At 47.8% G+C, this 14044-nt stretch overlaps 1 protein-coding gene across 8 annotated transcripts in view; it reads right to left on the reverse strand.

Annotated features, from left to right (window-relative positions):
• The window catches only part of SBF1 (SET binding factor 1), a 1129538-nt gene that overhangs the window by 137774 nt on the left and 977720 nt on the right, over positions 1 to 14044 (reverse strand). For all 8 annotated transcript variants that reach the window (XM_069229431.1, XM_069229429.1, XM_069229425.1 and 5 more), the window contains one exon: positions 12473 to 12706. In XM_069229431.1, the coding sequence (XP_069085532.1) occupies positions 12473 to 12706 (234 nt within the window). The remainder of the gene's footprint in view (positions 1 to 12472; positions 12707 to 14044) is intronic.

The following is a 14044-nucleotide window of genomic DNA, read 5'->3' on the forward strand; positions in this document are numbered from 1 at the left end:
GTCCAGCTACATAATGGTAACTCAGAATGTGGGCATGTTTGGTATCAAACATGTCGGAATCATACCCCAATACCGTTGCAAGTATTGGAAGTATGATTCCATGCACTATGGGGGCTCCTTATAGGACCCCCAGCATTGCTACTATCAGTCTTGGAGGGTTTTCCTGGCAGCCCAAGCTGCTGCCACCCCTCAGACTGTTTCAGCCCTCCTGCTGCTTGATCTGATCAAGCCCAGGAAGACAGAACAAAAGATTTCCTTTGGGAGAGGGAGGTAACACCCTCTCCCTTTGGAAATAGGTGATTGGCTTGGGAGGGTTAGCCTCTCTAAGCCACTGGTAGTCTTTGAATGGCACATTTGATGCCCTTCGTGCATAAATCAGTCCACACAGGTTCAGGGACCTGCTCTGTCATGAAACTGGACAATGGACAGGGGAGTGACCACTCCCATGTCCATCACCACCCCAGGGGTGGTGCTCAGGGCTCCTCCAGAGGGTCCCTGGGTTCTGCCATCTTGTTTCCAAGGTTGGCAGGGAACTCTGGGAGCATCTGAGTGGCCATTTCAGGCAGGTGACGTCAGAGCCCACGTCCTGATAGGGGCTTACCTGGTTAGGTGACCTATCCCCCTTTGAGGGCGATTTAGGGTCTCTCTCTTGGGTGGGTCCCTCAGATTTGGCTTGCAAGACTCCAGCAGGATTCCGCTGCAACCTTCACTTCGACTTCTGGCCACAGGAACTGTGACTGGACCCTCCAGGAACCAACAACGCTGCAAGCCACAAAGAAGACTCTTCAGCAACTCTGTTTCCACGACTCCTGCCAGCTTTGCAACATCTTCCCGGCCGTGCATCCTCAGAAGACAGCAACTCTTCAGCCTGCACAAGAAGAATAAGGAATCTCTCTTGGAGTAAAGGAGTCACTCCGCTGCAACCACAGGCACCTACAGCAAACGACGACAGGCTGCGTGAATCTCCCCTCATCTTGAGCTGCGTGGATCATGCATCATGGGTGGTGGTCCGGAGTAGTCCTCTTGGTCCTCTCTGCCAGCCGTCTAATTTTGGTGGAGGTACATCTTCACCTTCCCACGAAGGACAGTACTCCCGTGCACTACATCTTTTGCAGTTGTCAGGTCTTGTTGGCATCTCCTCCAAGGGGATCTTCAGGCGACTTGCAGCTCCAACCCCCAGCACTCCTTCGTGTAAAGCACAACCTCCTGCGTGGTTCCTGTAAAGCACAAAGTCCTGTGGGACTCCTGTACGTGTTGCCCCTGTTCCTGTGGAGACACTGCAACGCTGAGGGTTCCCTGTCACTCCCCCTCATGGGTTGAGTCCCCCTGGACCTTGCTGCCCCCCGACAGCATCACTTTTCCACTAACCACGAGTTGGCCTTTGCCAAGGCTTGTTAGTGGAATTCCTGCACCAACATCCATCTGCAATCGTCCTTCCAGCGTGGGACATATTTTGCATCCACCAGGAACTCTTCTCCGGCTTAAGGGCTGCAGTGCTGACCTGTTCTTCATCACCGTAGACCAACTCCTGCACGTACAGATGGGTGGGTAGTAGCACCTACTCCTCCTGGACTACACTGTGACTCTTGGACTTGGTCCCCTCTCTCCTCAGGCCTTTCTTCAGGAATCCACCACTGGTTTTATTGCAGTCTTCTCTGGGTGTCTTCTTTTCCTCCTTTTGGGTGGTTTGGGGAAAATCCAGTGATTTACTCATGCTTTCCTGGTCTCTGGGGGGTGTTGTGTTACGTCTGTGGTTTTCTAGTGCCCCCAGCAACCCTCTACGCATTCGACAAACCTAGGTGGGGGTGCTGTGTTTGCTTTTCTTTATTTATTTTTTTATATGGTTTGTGCTCCCTCTTGGGTCACTATTGGTTATTGCTATTTGCACAGTTTTCTAACCTTTTCTATGCCTAATTCGGATTGATAGTGTTTATACTTAGCGTATTATGTATCTCCTATTGAAGGGTTGCCCTTCTAGTAGTTTGTGGTATTATGTTCCAAAAATAAAGTATTTTTATTTTTGTACATCAGAGTATTTTCTTTCATGTGCGTAAGTGATAAGCCTTGGCTGCTAATCCACAGCTACCTCTAGATTGCCTTGCTTCTAGACACTGCCTACACTTCACTAAGAGGGGATACCTGAACCTGCTATAAGTTATAAGTACCTTGGGTACCCACTACACACCAGGCCATCTTCCTAAAACTACCTTCCAGGAAAAAATTGCAAAGGACAGTAATGCATAGACTCAAAAGGTGGACCCATGTGTCTAGTAAGCACAACATTAAGGTTCCATAATGGAGCTGGGGGGGCCTGGGTGGAGTGACTTTTGAGCAGTTAGGCTTATCAGAGGGCAGACACAGACAATATAAGAAGCACACACTCAATGACTTAACTCCAGACCAATGGTTTTTATATAGCACAAATATATTTTCTTTATTTTTAGAACCACAAGATTCAAGTTGCAGGTAAGTACATTTGGGAGTAAGTATCCAACATAGGTATCAATACCACTTTGTTTCAATTTGGCAAGTTACACGCTTTTTGAATAAATAGCAATAATCTATTTTAAAAGTTGACAGTGCAATTTTCAGAACAGTTCTGGGGCACCTGCTGGCTGTTGCTGCACCGAAGGTCCGATTCCCCAAGGCCAGGGGGATGCGGGTGCAGGGGTACCTTTTGGCGTCTGGAATCTTCACCTTGTTCTGTCACAGTCTGGGGGGTTCTCCGGATCAAGGCTGCAGGCGTCATCGTGTTGGACAGGAGGGGTCAACCCAGAATGGGCACTTGCTCAGAATCGCCTGGGGACCAGCTCTAGTCGGTTGGGCAACCTGGACATAGGCGGTGGGCATTGGTTGCAGAGTTTGCGGGACCTGCAGATCCGGGGCGGTTCTGGAATCCTTGGATGGAGTTTCTTCTTGGACAGGGCTGTTGTCCACGGGAGTTCTTGGTCCTCTGGGGTGCAGGCAGTCCTCTTGAGGCTTTCCAGCGGTCGCTGGTTCTTTCAGCAAGGCTTCAGAAGCTGTAGACAGGCCGGTAGGGCTGGGGCCAAGTCAGTTTGCGTCTTCAGTCTTCTATGCTGGGGGTCAGCTTAGCAGTCCTCCTTTCTTTTTGTGAGGTCGCCAGGAATCTAACGAGCTGGGTTCAGGGGAGCCCTTAAAAGCTGGATTTAGGGGCAATGAAGGAGTCAGAGGGCAGTAGCCAATGGCTACTGTCCCAGAGGGTGACTACGCCCTTCCGGTGTCCACTCCCTTTGGGGAGGGGGACACAGACCTAACCATATTTGTCCCTGTCCTTCAAACCAAGATGGAGGATTTTGCAAGGTGCAGGGGGAGGTGTGATGCACCTCCAAACAGTGCACACTTTGTTTCTGGCCACACAGAGCACAAAGGCTCTCACACCATGTAGTCAGAAACTCGTGTGGAAGTGGCAGGCTGGCACAGACTGGCCAGTTTGCACTAGAAGTTTGGCTAAAATACAGGGGGCATCTCTAAGATGCCCTCTGGATGCATTGTTCAATAAATCCAACACTGGCATTAGTGTGGATTTATTGTGCTGGGAGGTTTGATACCAAACTTCCCAGACTTCATTTAAGCCATTATGGAGCTGTGGAGTTCCATAATGAGGACAAACTCCCAGCCCATATACTTTATATAGTAACACTGCACTTACAATGCTTAAGAATGGACATAGACACTGTAGGGGCATATTGCTCATGCAGCTATGCCCTCACCTGCGGCATAGTGCACCCTGCCTTAGGGCTGTAAGGCCTGCTAAAAGGGTGACTCACTTATGCCATAGGCAGTGGTTTGTGGTCATGCCATCCTCAGAGGGATGCCATGCCGACTGTCTTTTTCTCCCCACCAGCAAACACATGCTGCAAAGGCAGTGCGCATGTGCTTGGTGAGGGGTCCCCGTGGGTGGCATAATACATGCTGCAGCCCTTAGGGACCTTCCCTGGCCACAGGGCCCTTGATACCATGGGTACCTTTTACAAGGGACTTAACTGTGTTCCATGGGTGTGCCTATTGTGGGAACAATGGTACAGTTTTGGGAAAGAGCACTGGTGCTGGGGCCTGGTTAGCAGGATCCCAAGCACACTCTCAGTCAAGTCAGCATCAATATCAGGCAAAAAATGGTGGGGTAACGATGCTAAAAAGGGTACTTTCCTAACTGGCATCAACAAAAGGCAAAAGGTCAGGAGGTAACCATGCCAAGGAAGGCATTCCCTTACACAACCTCCACTCCCCCCCACCCCCAACGAAAGAGGATGAGACTAACCTTTCCCAAGAGAGTCTTCATTTTATAAGTGGAAGAACCTGGAAAGGCCATCAGCATTGGCATGGGCAATTCCAGGTCTGTGCTCCACTACAAAGTCCATTCCCTGTAGGGATATGAACCACCTCAACAGTTTAGGCTTTTCTCCTTGCATTTGCATCAGCCATCTGAGAGGTCTGTAGTCAGTATGAACTATGAAGTGAGTACCAAAAAGGTACGGTGCCAGCTTCTTCAGGGAGCAAACCAAAGCAAAGGCCTCTCTCTCAATGGCACTCCAACGCTGCTCCCTGGGGAGTAACCTCCTACTAATAAAAGCAACAGGCTGGTCAAGGCCATCATCATTTGTTTGGGACAGGACTGCTCCTATCCCATGCTCAGAGGCATCTGTATGCACAATGAACTTCTTAGAATAATCTGGAGCTTTCAAAACTGGTACTGTGCACATAGCTTGCTTCAGGGTGCCAAAGGCCTTTTGACAGTCCACGGTCCAGTTAACTTTTTTGGGCATTTTCTTGGAGGTCAGTTCTGTGAGCGGTGTCACTATTGATCCATATCCCTTCACAAACCTCCTATAGTACCCAGTCAACTCAAGGAATGCCCTGACTTGAGTCTGGGTTTTTGTAGCTACCCAGTCCAGAATAGTCTGGATCTTGGGTTGCTGAACTTGGCCTCCACCTACAAGGTGATGCAAGTAAACCACAGTATCCTGCCCTATCTGACATTTAGATGCCTTGATAGAGAGGCCTGCTACTTGCAGGGCCTGCAAAACCTTCTTCAAGTGGACCAGGTGATCCTGCCAGTTGGAGCTAAAGACAGCAATCTCATCAAGATAAGCTGCACTAAGGGACTCCAAGCCAGCAAGGACATGATTCACCAACCTTTGGAAGGTGGCAGGGGCATTCTTTAAGCCACAGGGCATCACAGTAAACTGGTAGTGCCCATCAGGTGTAGAGAATGCTGTTTTCTCTTTTGCTCCAGTGCCATTTTTATTTGCAAGTACCCTTCTGTCAAGTCAAAGATACTTAAGTATTTGGTAGCACCTAATTTGTCTATTAGCTCATCTGCCCTTGGGATGGGGTGAGCATCTGTCTTGGTGACAGAGTTGAGCCCTCTGTTGTCCACACAAAACCTCAGCTCTCTCTTGCCATCTTTTGTGTGAGGTTTGGGGACCAAGACCTCTGGGCTAGCCCAGGGACTGTCAGAGTGTTCAAACACTCCCAACTCCAGCATCTTGTGGACTTCCACTTTGATGCGTTCCTTGACTTGGTCAGACTGACTGAATATTTTTTTCTTGACAGGCATACCGTCTACTCTGTCCACATCATAGGTACACTGGTGTGTCTGACCAAGGGCCAAAGAAAAGAGCTCAGTAGACTGCTGGAGGACGTGCCAGCAGTCAGCCTGCTGTTGGCCAGAGAGGGTGTCTGAATAGATCACTCCATCTACTGAGCCATCTTTAGGGTCAGTGGAGAGGAGATCAGGGAGAGGTTCACTCTCTGCTTCCTGGTTCTCATCTGTAACCATTAACATGTTTACATCTGCCCTATCATAAAAGAGTTTGATGCAGTTCACATGGATCACCCTCTTGGGGTACTGCTAGTGCCTAGGTCCGCCAGGTAGGTGACCTGACTCTTTTTCTCAAGAACTGGGTAAGAGCCACTCCATCTGTTCTGAAGTGCCCTGGGAGCCACAGGCTCCAGAACCCACACTTTCTGCCCTGGCTGAAACTCAACCATAGCAGCCTTTTGGTCATACCACATCTTCTGGAGTTGTTGGCTGGCTTCAAGGTTTTTGCTTGCCTTTTCCATGTACTCTGCCATCCTTGAACGTAGGCCTAGTATGTAGTCCACCACATCTTGTTTAGGCTCATGGAGAGGTCTCTCACAGCCTTCTTTTACAAGTGCCAGTGGTCCCCTAACAGGATGGCCAAACAGAAGCTCAAAGAGGGAAAACCCTACTCCCTTCTGTGGCACCTTTCTGTAAGCGAAAAGCCGACATGGCAAGAGGACATTCCATCTCCTTTTGAGTTTTTCAGGGAGTTCCAAGATCATGCCCTTCAACGTCTTGTTAAATCTCTCCACAAGACCACTGGTTTGTGGATGATATGGTGTGGTGAATTTATAAGACACCCCACACTCATTCCACATGTGTTTTACGTAAGCTGAAATGAAGTTGGTACCCCTGTCAGAAACCACCTCCTAAGGAAATCCCACTCTGGTAAAAATACCAATGAGTGCTTTGGCTACTGCAGGGGCAGTAGTGGACCTAAGGGGAATTGCTTCAGGGTACCTAGTAGCATGATCCATTACTACTAGGATATAATGGTTCCCTGATGCTGTCGGAGGTTCCAGTTGACCCACTATGTCCACTCCCACTCTTTCAAAGGGGACCCCGAGCACTGGAAGTCGAATGAGGGGGGCCTTTGGATGGCCACCTGTCTTACTACTGGTTTGACAGGTGACACAGGAGATGTAAAACTCCTTTACCTTCTGGGACATATTGGGACAGTAGAAATGGTTGACTAATCTCTCCCATGTCTTGGTTTGTCCCAAATACCCAGCAAGGGGGATGTCATGGGCTAAGGTCTGAATTAACTCCCTAAACTCCTGAGGCACTACCACTCTCCTAGTGGTACCAGGTGTGGGATCTCTTGCCTCAGTGTAAAGGAGTCCATCTTCCCAATAGACCCTGTGGGTTCCACTGACATTTCATTTTTCTTGCTCAGCTGCTTGCTGTCTTAGGCCTTCAAGAGAGGGACACGTTTCTTGCCCATTACGCAGCTGTTCCCTTGAGGGTCCCCCTGGACCCAAGAGTTCAACATGGTAAGGCTCCAGCGCCATGGACTCAGTTCCCTCAGGGGATAGAACATCTTCCTCGGAAGAGAGGTTCTGTTTCTTTTGCTGTGTTGAAGCTGGTTTCCCAGTCTTCTTTCCTTTTCTCTTGGAAGTTTGGGCCATTATTCCAGACTACAACACTTCTTTTTCACCCTGAGCCCTGCATTGTGCCCTTGTCTTAACACACACACCAGTTCAGGGATTACCAGCATGGCTCTTGAAATCTACCTCAGCCCATGCTGAGGACTCCAGATCATTCCCTAGCAGACATTCTACTGGAATTGCAGAGGAGACTACCACCAGTTTCAGGCCAGTGACCCCTCCCCATTCTAAAGTTACCGTCGCCATGGGATGGACTTAAGTTTGTCGGCATTAGTGGCTGGATATGTCTGTCCAGCCAGGTACTGTCCTGGGGAAACCAGTTTGTCTGTCACCATTGTGACACTGGCACCTGTATCCCTCAGGGCTTCTACTCTAGTCCCACTGATTAAGAGCTGCTGCCTGTATTTTTGCATGTTAGGCGGCCAGGCAGCAAGTGTGGCTAAATCCATCCCACCCTCAGAGACTAATGTAGCTTCAGTGTGAACCCTGATTTCCTCTGGGCACACTGTTGATCCCACCTGGAGACTGACTATTCCAGTGCTAACTGGAGCAGTGCTTGTTGTGGGACTTTTCTTGGGACAGGCCTGGTCTCCAGTTTGGTGTCCATGCTGAGTACAGATGCAACACCAGGCCTTCTTGGGATCAAAGTGTTTACCCTTATACCCATTTCAGGACTGTGAAGAGACTCGGGCCCACTCTCCTTAGCAGGGTTTTGGGGCCCTGTAGAAGACTCTTTACTTTTTCCCTTGGATGTCTCAACCCTGGGGAGGCTTTGTGACCTCTTTCATTTGGTCACCCCCTGTGGAAGTCTTGGTCACCCTAGTCTTGACCCAATGGTCTGCCTTCTCTCTCAATTCTTGGAGAGAAATTGGACCTAGGTCTACCAGATGTTGATGTAGTTTGTCATTGAAACGATTACTTAACAGATGTTCATTCATAAACAATTTATACAGCCCATCATAGTCATTTACACCTCTGCCAGTTATTGAACCATCTAGTGTTTTGACTGAGAAGTCAACAAAATCAACCCAGGTCTGGCTCGAGGATTTGTGAGCCCTCTGAACCTAATCCTGTACTCCTCAGTTGAGAATCCAAAGCCCTCAATCAGGGTAGCCTTCAGGAGGTCAATGGATTCTGCATCATTACCAGAGAGTATGAAGAGTCTATCCCTACCCTTTCCAGTGAACATTTCCCAAAGGAGAGCACCCCAGTAACATTTATTTACTTTTCTGGTTGCACAAGCCCTCTCAAAAGCTGTGAACTATTTGGTGATATCATCACCATCTTCATATTTTGTTACAATCCCTTTGGGGATTTTTAGGATGTCAGTATTCTCTCTGACCCTATTTATGTTGCCGCCACCATTGATGGGAGCTAGACCCATCTCATGTCTTCCCTTTCTATGGCTAGGAGCAGACTCTCCAAAGCCAACCTTTTTGGCCATCCTGGCTAACAGGAGGTCATCTTCATTGAGGCTGCCCTCAATGCTTCCAGAGTTACTTGTCTCCCCTGTGGAAGAACCAGTCTCTCTGACTATGATTTGTGGAGTCAGTGTTTGAGAAACCCTGTTCTCCCTGGTTAGGACAGGAGGGAGGAAATCATCCTCCTGTTCACTAACTTCCCCATCTGTAGGATTATCCTCAGAAGGGTGGTCCCTTGTAAACTCTGCCAAAAGCTCCTGGAGCCTCAGTTTGGTAGGGCCGGACCGAGTCTTTACCTTTTTTTTTTAGCTTACAGAGAGTCCTTAACTCTGACATCCCTAGATGCAGGTAAGCGGTGAGGTTGAGTTCCACCACCATCTCATCTGTGCAAGACATTATCACTCAAAGTTGGGATTACTTTTTAAAAATCTAAATACTACTTCTAGAACTTAAAATCAAACTTTTACAAACTTTGAAACTCTAAAAGAAATGCTAACAGGGACTTACACAAGGCTCTAGCAGGATTTTTAAAAATTTAGAAAAATAGTTCAAATTTCAAAAATCGTTTTCTAATGACAATTTTTGGAATGTAGTCGTGTGATCAGGTATTGGCTGAGTAGTCCAGCAAGTGCAAAGTCTTAGACCCCAACGCTGATCCACCAATGTAGGAAGATGGCTCTGTATATACTATCTCAAAGTGAGAGATAGTGTGCACAGAGTCCAAGGGTTTCCCGTAGAGGTTGATGGTGGCAAAATTAGATAAATCTAATGCTCTATTTTGTGGTAGTGTGGTCGAGCAGTAGGCTTATCAGAGGGTAGTGTTAAGCATTTGCTGTACACACACAGGCAATACATGAGGAACACACACTCAAAGACCTAATCCAGGCCTATAGTTTTTATATAGAAACTTATCTTTTCTCAATTTATTTTAGAACCACAAGATTCAAGATTTGAAGTAAATACATAAAATGCAAGGTACTCCACACAGGTAAGTAAGGAACTTTGAATTAAAGCAGTAGTACACACAGTATAGGTTAAAATGGAAATAAGCTATTTTAAAAGTGGACACAGTGCAAAAAAATAAACAGTTCCTAGGGGAGGTAAGTATGGTTAAGTTTCTGAGGTAAGTAAAGCACTTACACAGTCAGTCTCCTGGGCATAGGCAGCCCACCGTTGGGGGTTCAAGGCAACCCCAAAGTCACCACACCAGCAACACAGGGCCGGTCAGGTGCAGAGGTCAAAGGAGGGACCAAAACACATAGGTGCCTATGGAGAACAGGGGTGCTCCCGTTCTAGTCTGCTGGCAGGTTAAGTATCTGCGTCCTTAGGGAGCAGAGTGCAAAGTTGGCATCGGGTTTGCGTTGAAAGCAATGGAGGGACCTGGGGGTCACTTAGGCGATGCAGGCAGGGCACAGGGGGGCTTCTTGGGCCAGCCACCGACTGGGCTAGGAAGAGGGCCGCCAGCTGGTCACTCCTGCATTGGAGGTTGGTTCCTTTTGGTCCTGGGGGCTGCGGGTGCAGTGCTTGGTCCAGGCATCAGGTTCTTTCTTACCAGGCAGTCGCGGTCAGGGGGAGCCTCTGGTTCCTCTCTGCAGGCATCGCTGTGGGGGATCAAGGGGGGTCATCTCAGGTTATTGACATGGTCGCAGTCGCCTGGGAGTCCGCTCTGCAGTGTTGGTTCACTGGAGCTGGGGGCATCGGGTCCAGAGTGTGAAGTCTCATGCTTCCGGTGGGAAGAGTGAGTTCTTTAAAAGTTGCTTCTTTGTTGCAAAGATGTTGCTGTTGGTGAGCAGCGCTGCTGTTCTCTGGAGTTTCTTGGTCCTTCTGTTTCAGGGCAGTCCTCTGAGTCCTCAGAGGTCGCTGGTCCCTGTCGGATGCATCGCTGTGCAGGATCTTTGAGTCTGGAGACAGGCCAGTAGGGCTGGGGCCAAGTCAGTTGTCGTCTCTGTCGTTTCTGCAGGGCTTTCAGGTCAGCAGTCCTCCTTCTTTGCGTAGGTTGCAGGAATCTGATTTCCTGGGTTTTGGGTCACCCCTAAATACTAAATTTAGGGGTGTGTTTAGGTCAGGAGGGCAGTAGCCAATGGCTACTGTCCTGGAGGGTGGCTACACCCTCTTTGTGCCTTCTCCCTGAGGGGAAGGGGGCACATCCCTAATCCTATTGGGGGAATCCTCCAATCTCAAAATGAAGGATTTCTAAGGCTGGGAACACCTCAGCTCAGGGCACCTTAGGGGCTGTCCTGACTGGTGGGTGGCTCCTCTTTGTTTTCCTCATTATCTCTTCCAGTCTTGCCGCCAAAAGTGGGGGCAGTGGACAGAGGCGCGGGCATCTCCACTAGCTAGGATGCCCTGGGGTGCTGTAACAAAAAGGCATGAGCCTTTGAGTCTCACCACCAGGTGTTACAGTTCCTGCAGGGGGAGGTGAGAAGCACCTCCACCCAGTACAGAGTTTGTTCCTGGCTACAGAGTGACAAAGGCACTTTCCCCATGTGGCCAGAAACTCGTCTGTTTGTGGCAGGCTGGCAGAAACTGGTTAGCTTAGCACTAGGAGTCGGACTGCTATTCAGGGGGAATCTCGAATATGCCCTCTGGGTGTATTTCACAATAAATCCCACACAGGCATCAGTGTGTATTTATGGTGCTGAGAAGTTTGATACCAAACTTCCCAGATTTCAGTGTAGCCATTATGGAACTGTGGAGTTCGTGTTTGACAAACTCCCAGAACATATACTCTTTATGGCTACCCTGCAGTTACAATGTCTAAGGTTTTGCTTAGACACTGTAGGGGCATAGTGCTCATGCACATATGCCCTCACATGTAGTATAGTGCACCCTGCATTAGGGGTGTAAGGCCTGTTAGAGGGGTGACTTACCTATGCCACAGGCAGTGTGAGGTGGGCATGGCACTCTGAGGGGAGTGCCATGTCGACTTAGTCATTTTCTCCCCACCAGCACACACAAGCTGTGAGGCAGTGTGCATGTGCTGAGTGAGGGGTCCCCAGGGTGGCGGCTGCAGCCCTAAGAGACCTTCCCTGGCAACAGGGCCCTTGGTACCAGGGGTACCATTTACAAGGGACTTATCTGAGTGCCAGGGCTGTGCCAATTGTGGGAACAAAGGTACAGTTTAGGGAAAGAACACTGGTGCTGGGGCCTGGTTAGCAGGGTCCCAGCACACTTTCAATCATGACTGGCATCAACAAAAGGCAAAAAGTCAGGGGGTAACCATGCCAAGGAAGGCATTTCCTTACAATGTAATTGTAAACCTTTATAAAAGTAGGCCTCACTAATCATAAGAAATTTGGTAAATACTTTGTTGGCAGAGCTTACTGTAAGTGGTAGAAACCAGAAATGAAAGTGACCTCTACAGACCATTACCTTGAGGGATTTGTGCTTCTGGAAAACTGGGATGATTGCATGCATCCACCAGCCATACTAAAGTATTTTCCCACCTGAAGGGTGACCGTATTCAATGGCCACACCTGGAATGGTCCACTAACTACTCCGGGTATTTGTCTGGTTTTAACACTCCTGATCTGAAGTCCTTTCAGCCTATGCAACAGTTATACTTGTCCATCTCTGAGCTTTTTTACTTACCAAGAATAACTTCAAAACTCTCTCAAAGATACATACTTAGTGCCCACAACTGGCTAAGTGTATTCTGTCTTTGAAATATAGTCAGTGTTTACCATTGGAATCTGGAGCTACAAAATAAATGCAATGTATAGGAATGGCCCTTGACTCTACTCACAATGTGTAAAACATAGGCCAGTCTAGGACAATTCCCCATCATAGTTTCTTAGTGAAAGGGCTGGGTGAGCTATTTTTTTGGGATGGATTCTCACCTCAAGGAGGCGTGTGATTGCATCTGGTTCCACACGGCTATGGTTGTCATAACAGGGCCAGATAATCTTGCGCTTGGTCTGAGGTGCACTGTTGTCCTGACGTTCTACCTCCTCTGCCTGCTCATGCAGTCCTTGGATCAGCTCCCAGTCATAAGAAGGTCCCTCAGACAAGGTCTCTCGTATGTAGTAATCCCACACCTTCAGGTTGGAGATATTGCTGTAAGGTTTGAGAACCTAGTAAGAAGACAACAACAACTGTTATTGATGTAATGGGTCTAGCTGAATCATTCCTTATGAAGTTAATGAAATAAGCTATGAGAGATTCACACACCAGGTATATGTAGCCTCATTGAGGGTAAGATGTGAAGCACAGGAATTGGTCATATTTCAGCCTCTGTTTCCACCCTATGATTCTCATTACTAACAACCCTTCACATTGCCAAATGCCTTCTTCCTGCACTTGCCTTTTCCACCTTATGCTTGATAGGTTTCCTCTTCTGCACTCAACACGTTCTTTCTTCTATTTCTGCAGTGTTCCCTCAACCAGATCCTCATTCGTACCATGGTCCCCTCCTACCTACTATTCCCCCCCCCACTCTCAATATCCTTTCCAGTAGATGCAATCATTCGTCATTTCTTTAAAGTGAGGAAAAAGGCTGAATAAATATTTAATGACACTTAGGGGATCAAGAGTAGACTTTAACAGAAAAAGTAACAAACAGAATTTTACTGTGAGAAAGGCTGTAGGCTTAAGATACATCAAATATGTCCACAGGGTCTGGTTTCAGAGCCATCAATGACTGACAGTTCTCATGTTAATTTCGTAATGAAGGTTGCCACGCACCACATATGTTTTGGGGCATTCCCAAATCAATGAAGAGAATCTAAGTGAGTTTCAAAGGGAAAAGGGCAGTTCACAAAGACACCAAGACTCATAGCTTATTTGCAGAAATATTCAGCACGAAAGGAGAAAAATGAAGCAGGAGACAGGATCACGAGGGCCTGGGTGTAGGAAGCTGGCTCTGTATATACTATATCAAAATGACGTATAGTGTGCACAGAGTTCAGGGGTTTCCCAAAGGCTTAACAGAGGCTACAGTAGATAATACTAATGCTCTCTTTGTGGTAGTGTGGTCAAGCAGTTGGACTTATTAGAGGAGCGCAAAGCATTTGTTGTACACACACGGGCAATAAATGAAACACACACTCATTGACAACTCCAGACCAATGGTTTTTATATAGCAAAAATATATTTTGTTTCTTTATTTCTAGAACCACAAGATTCTGATTGCAGGTAAGTACATTTGCGAGTAATCAGTAAACATATATATCAACACCACTTTTAATTTGGCAAGTTAAATGGTTTTCAAGAAAATAGCAAATATCTGTTTTAAAAAATAGACAATGCTATTTTCGTTTACAGTTCTAGGGGGAAGAAAGGTTAGCATAGTTTCAAGGTAAGTACAAGACTTACAGTTCCAGTTTTGGGGGGTTAGGATGTCCACAGGTTGGGGTTCAAGTTAACCCCAAACACCCACCACCTTCAAAACGGGGCCAGCTGGGTACGGAGGA

Source organism: Pleurodeles waltl, chromosome 4_1, assembly GCF_031143425.1.
Source record: "Pleurodeles waltl isolate 20211129_DDA chromosome 4_1, aPleWal1.hap1.20221129, whole genome shotgun sequence".
Taxonomy (NCBI): Eukaryota; Metazoa; Chordata; class Amphibia; order Caudata; family Salamandridae; genus Pleurodeles; species Pleurodeles waltl.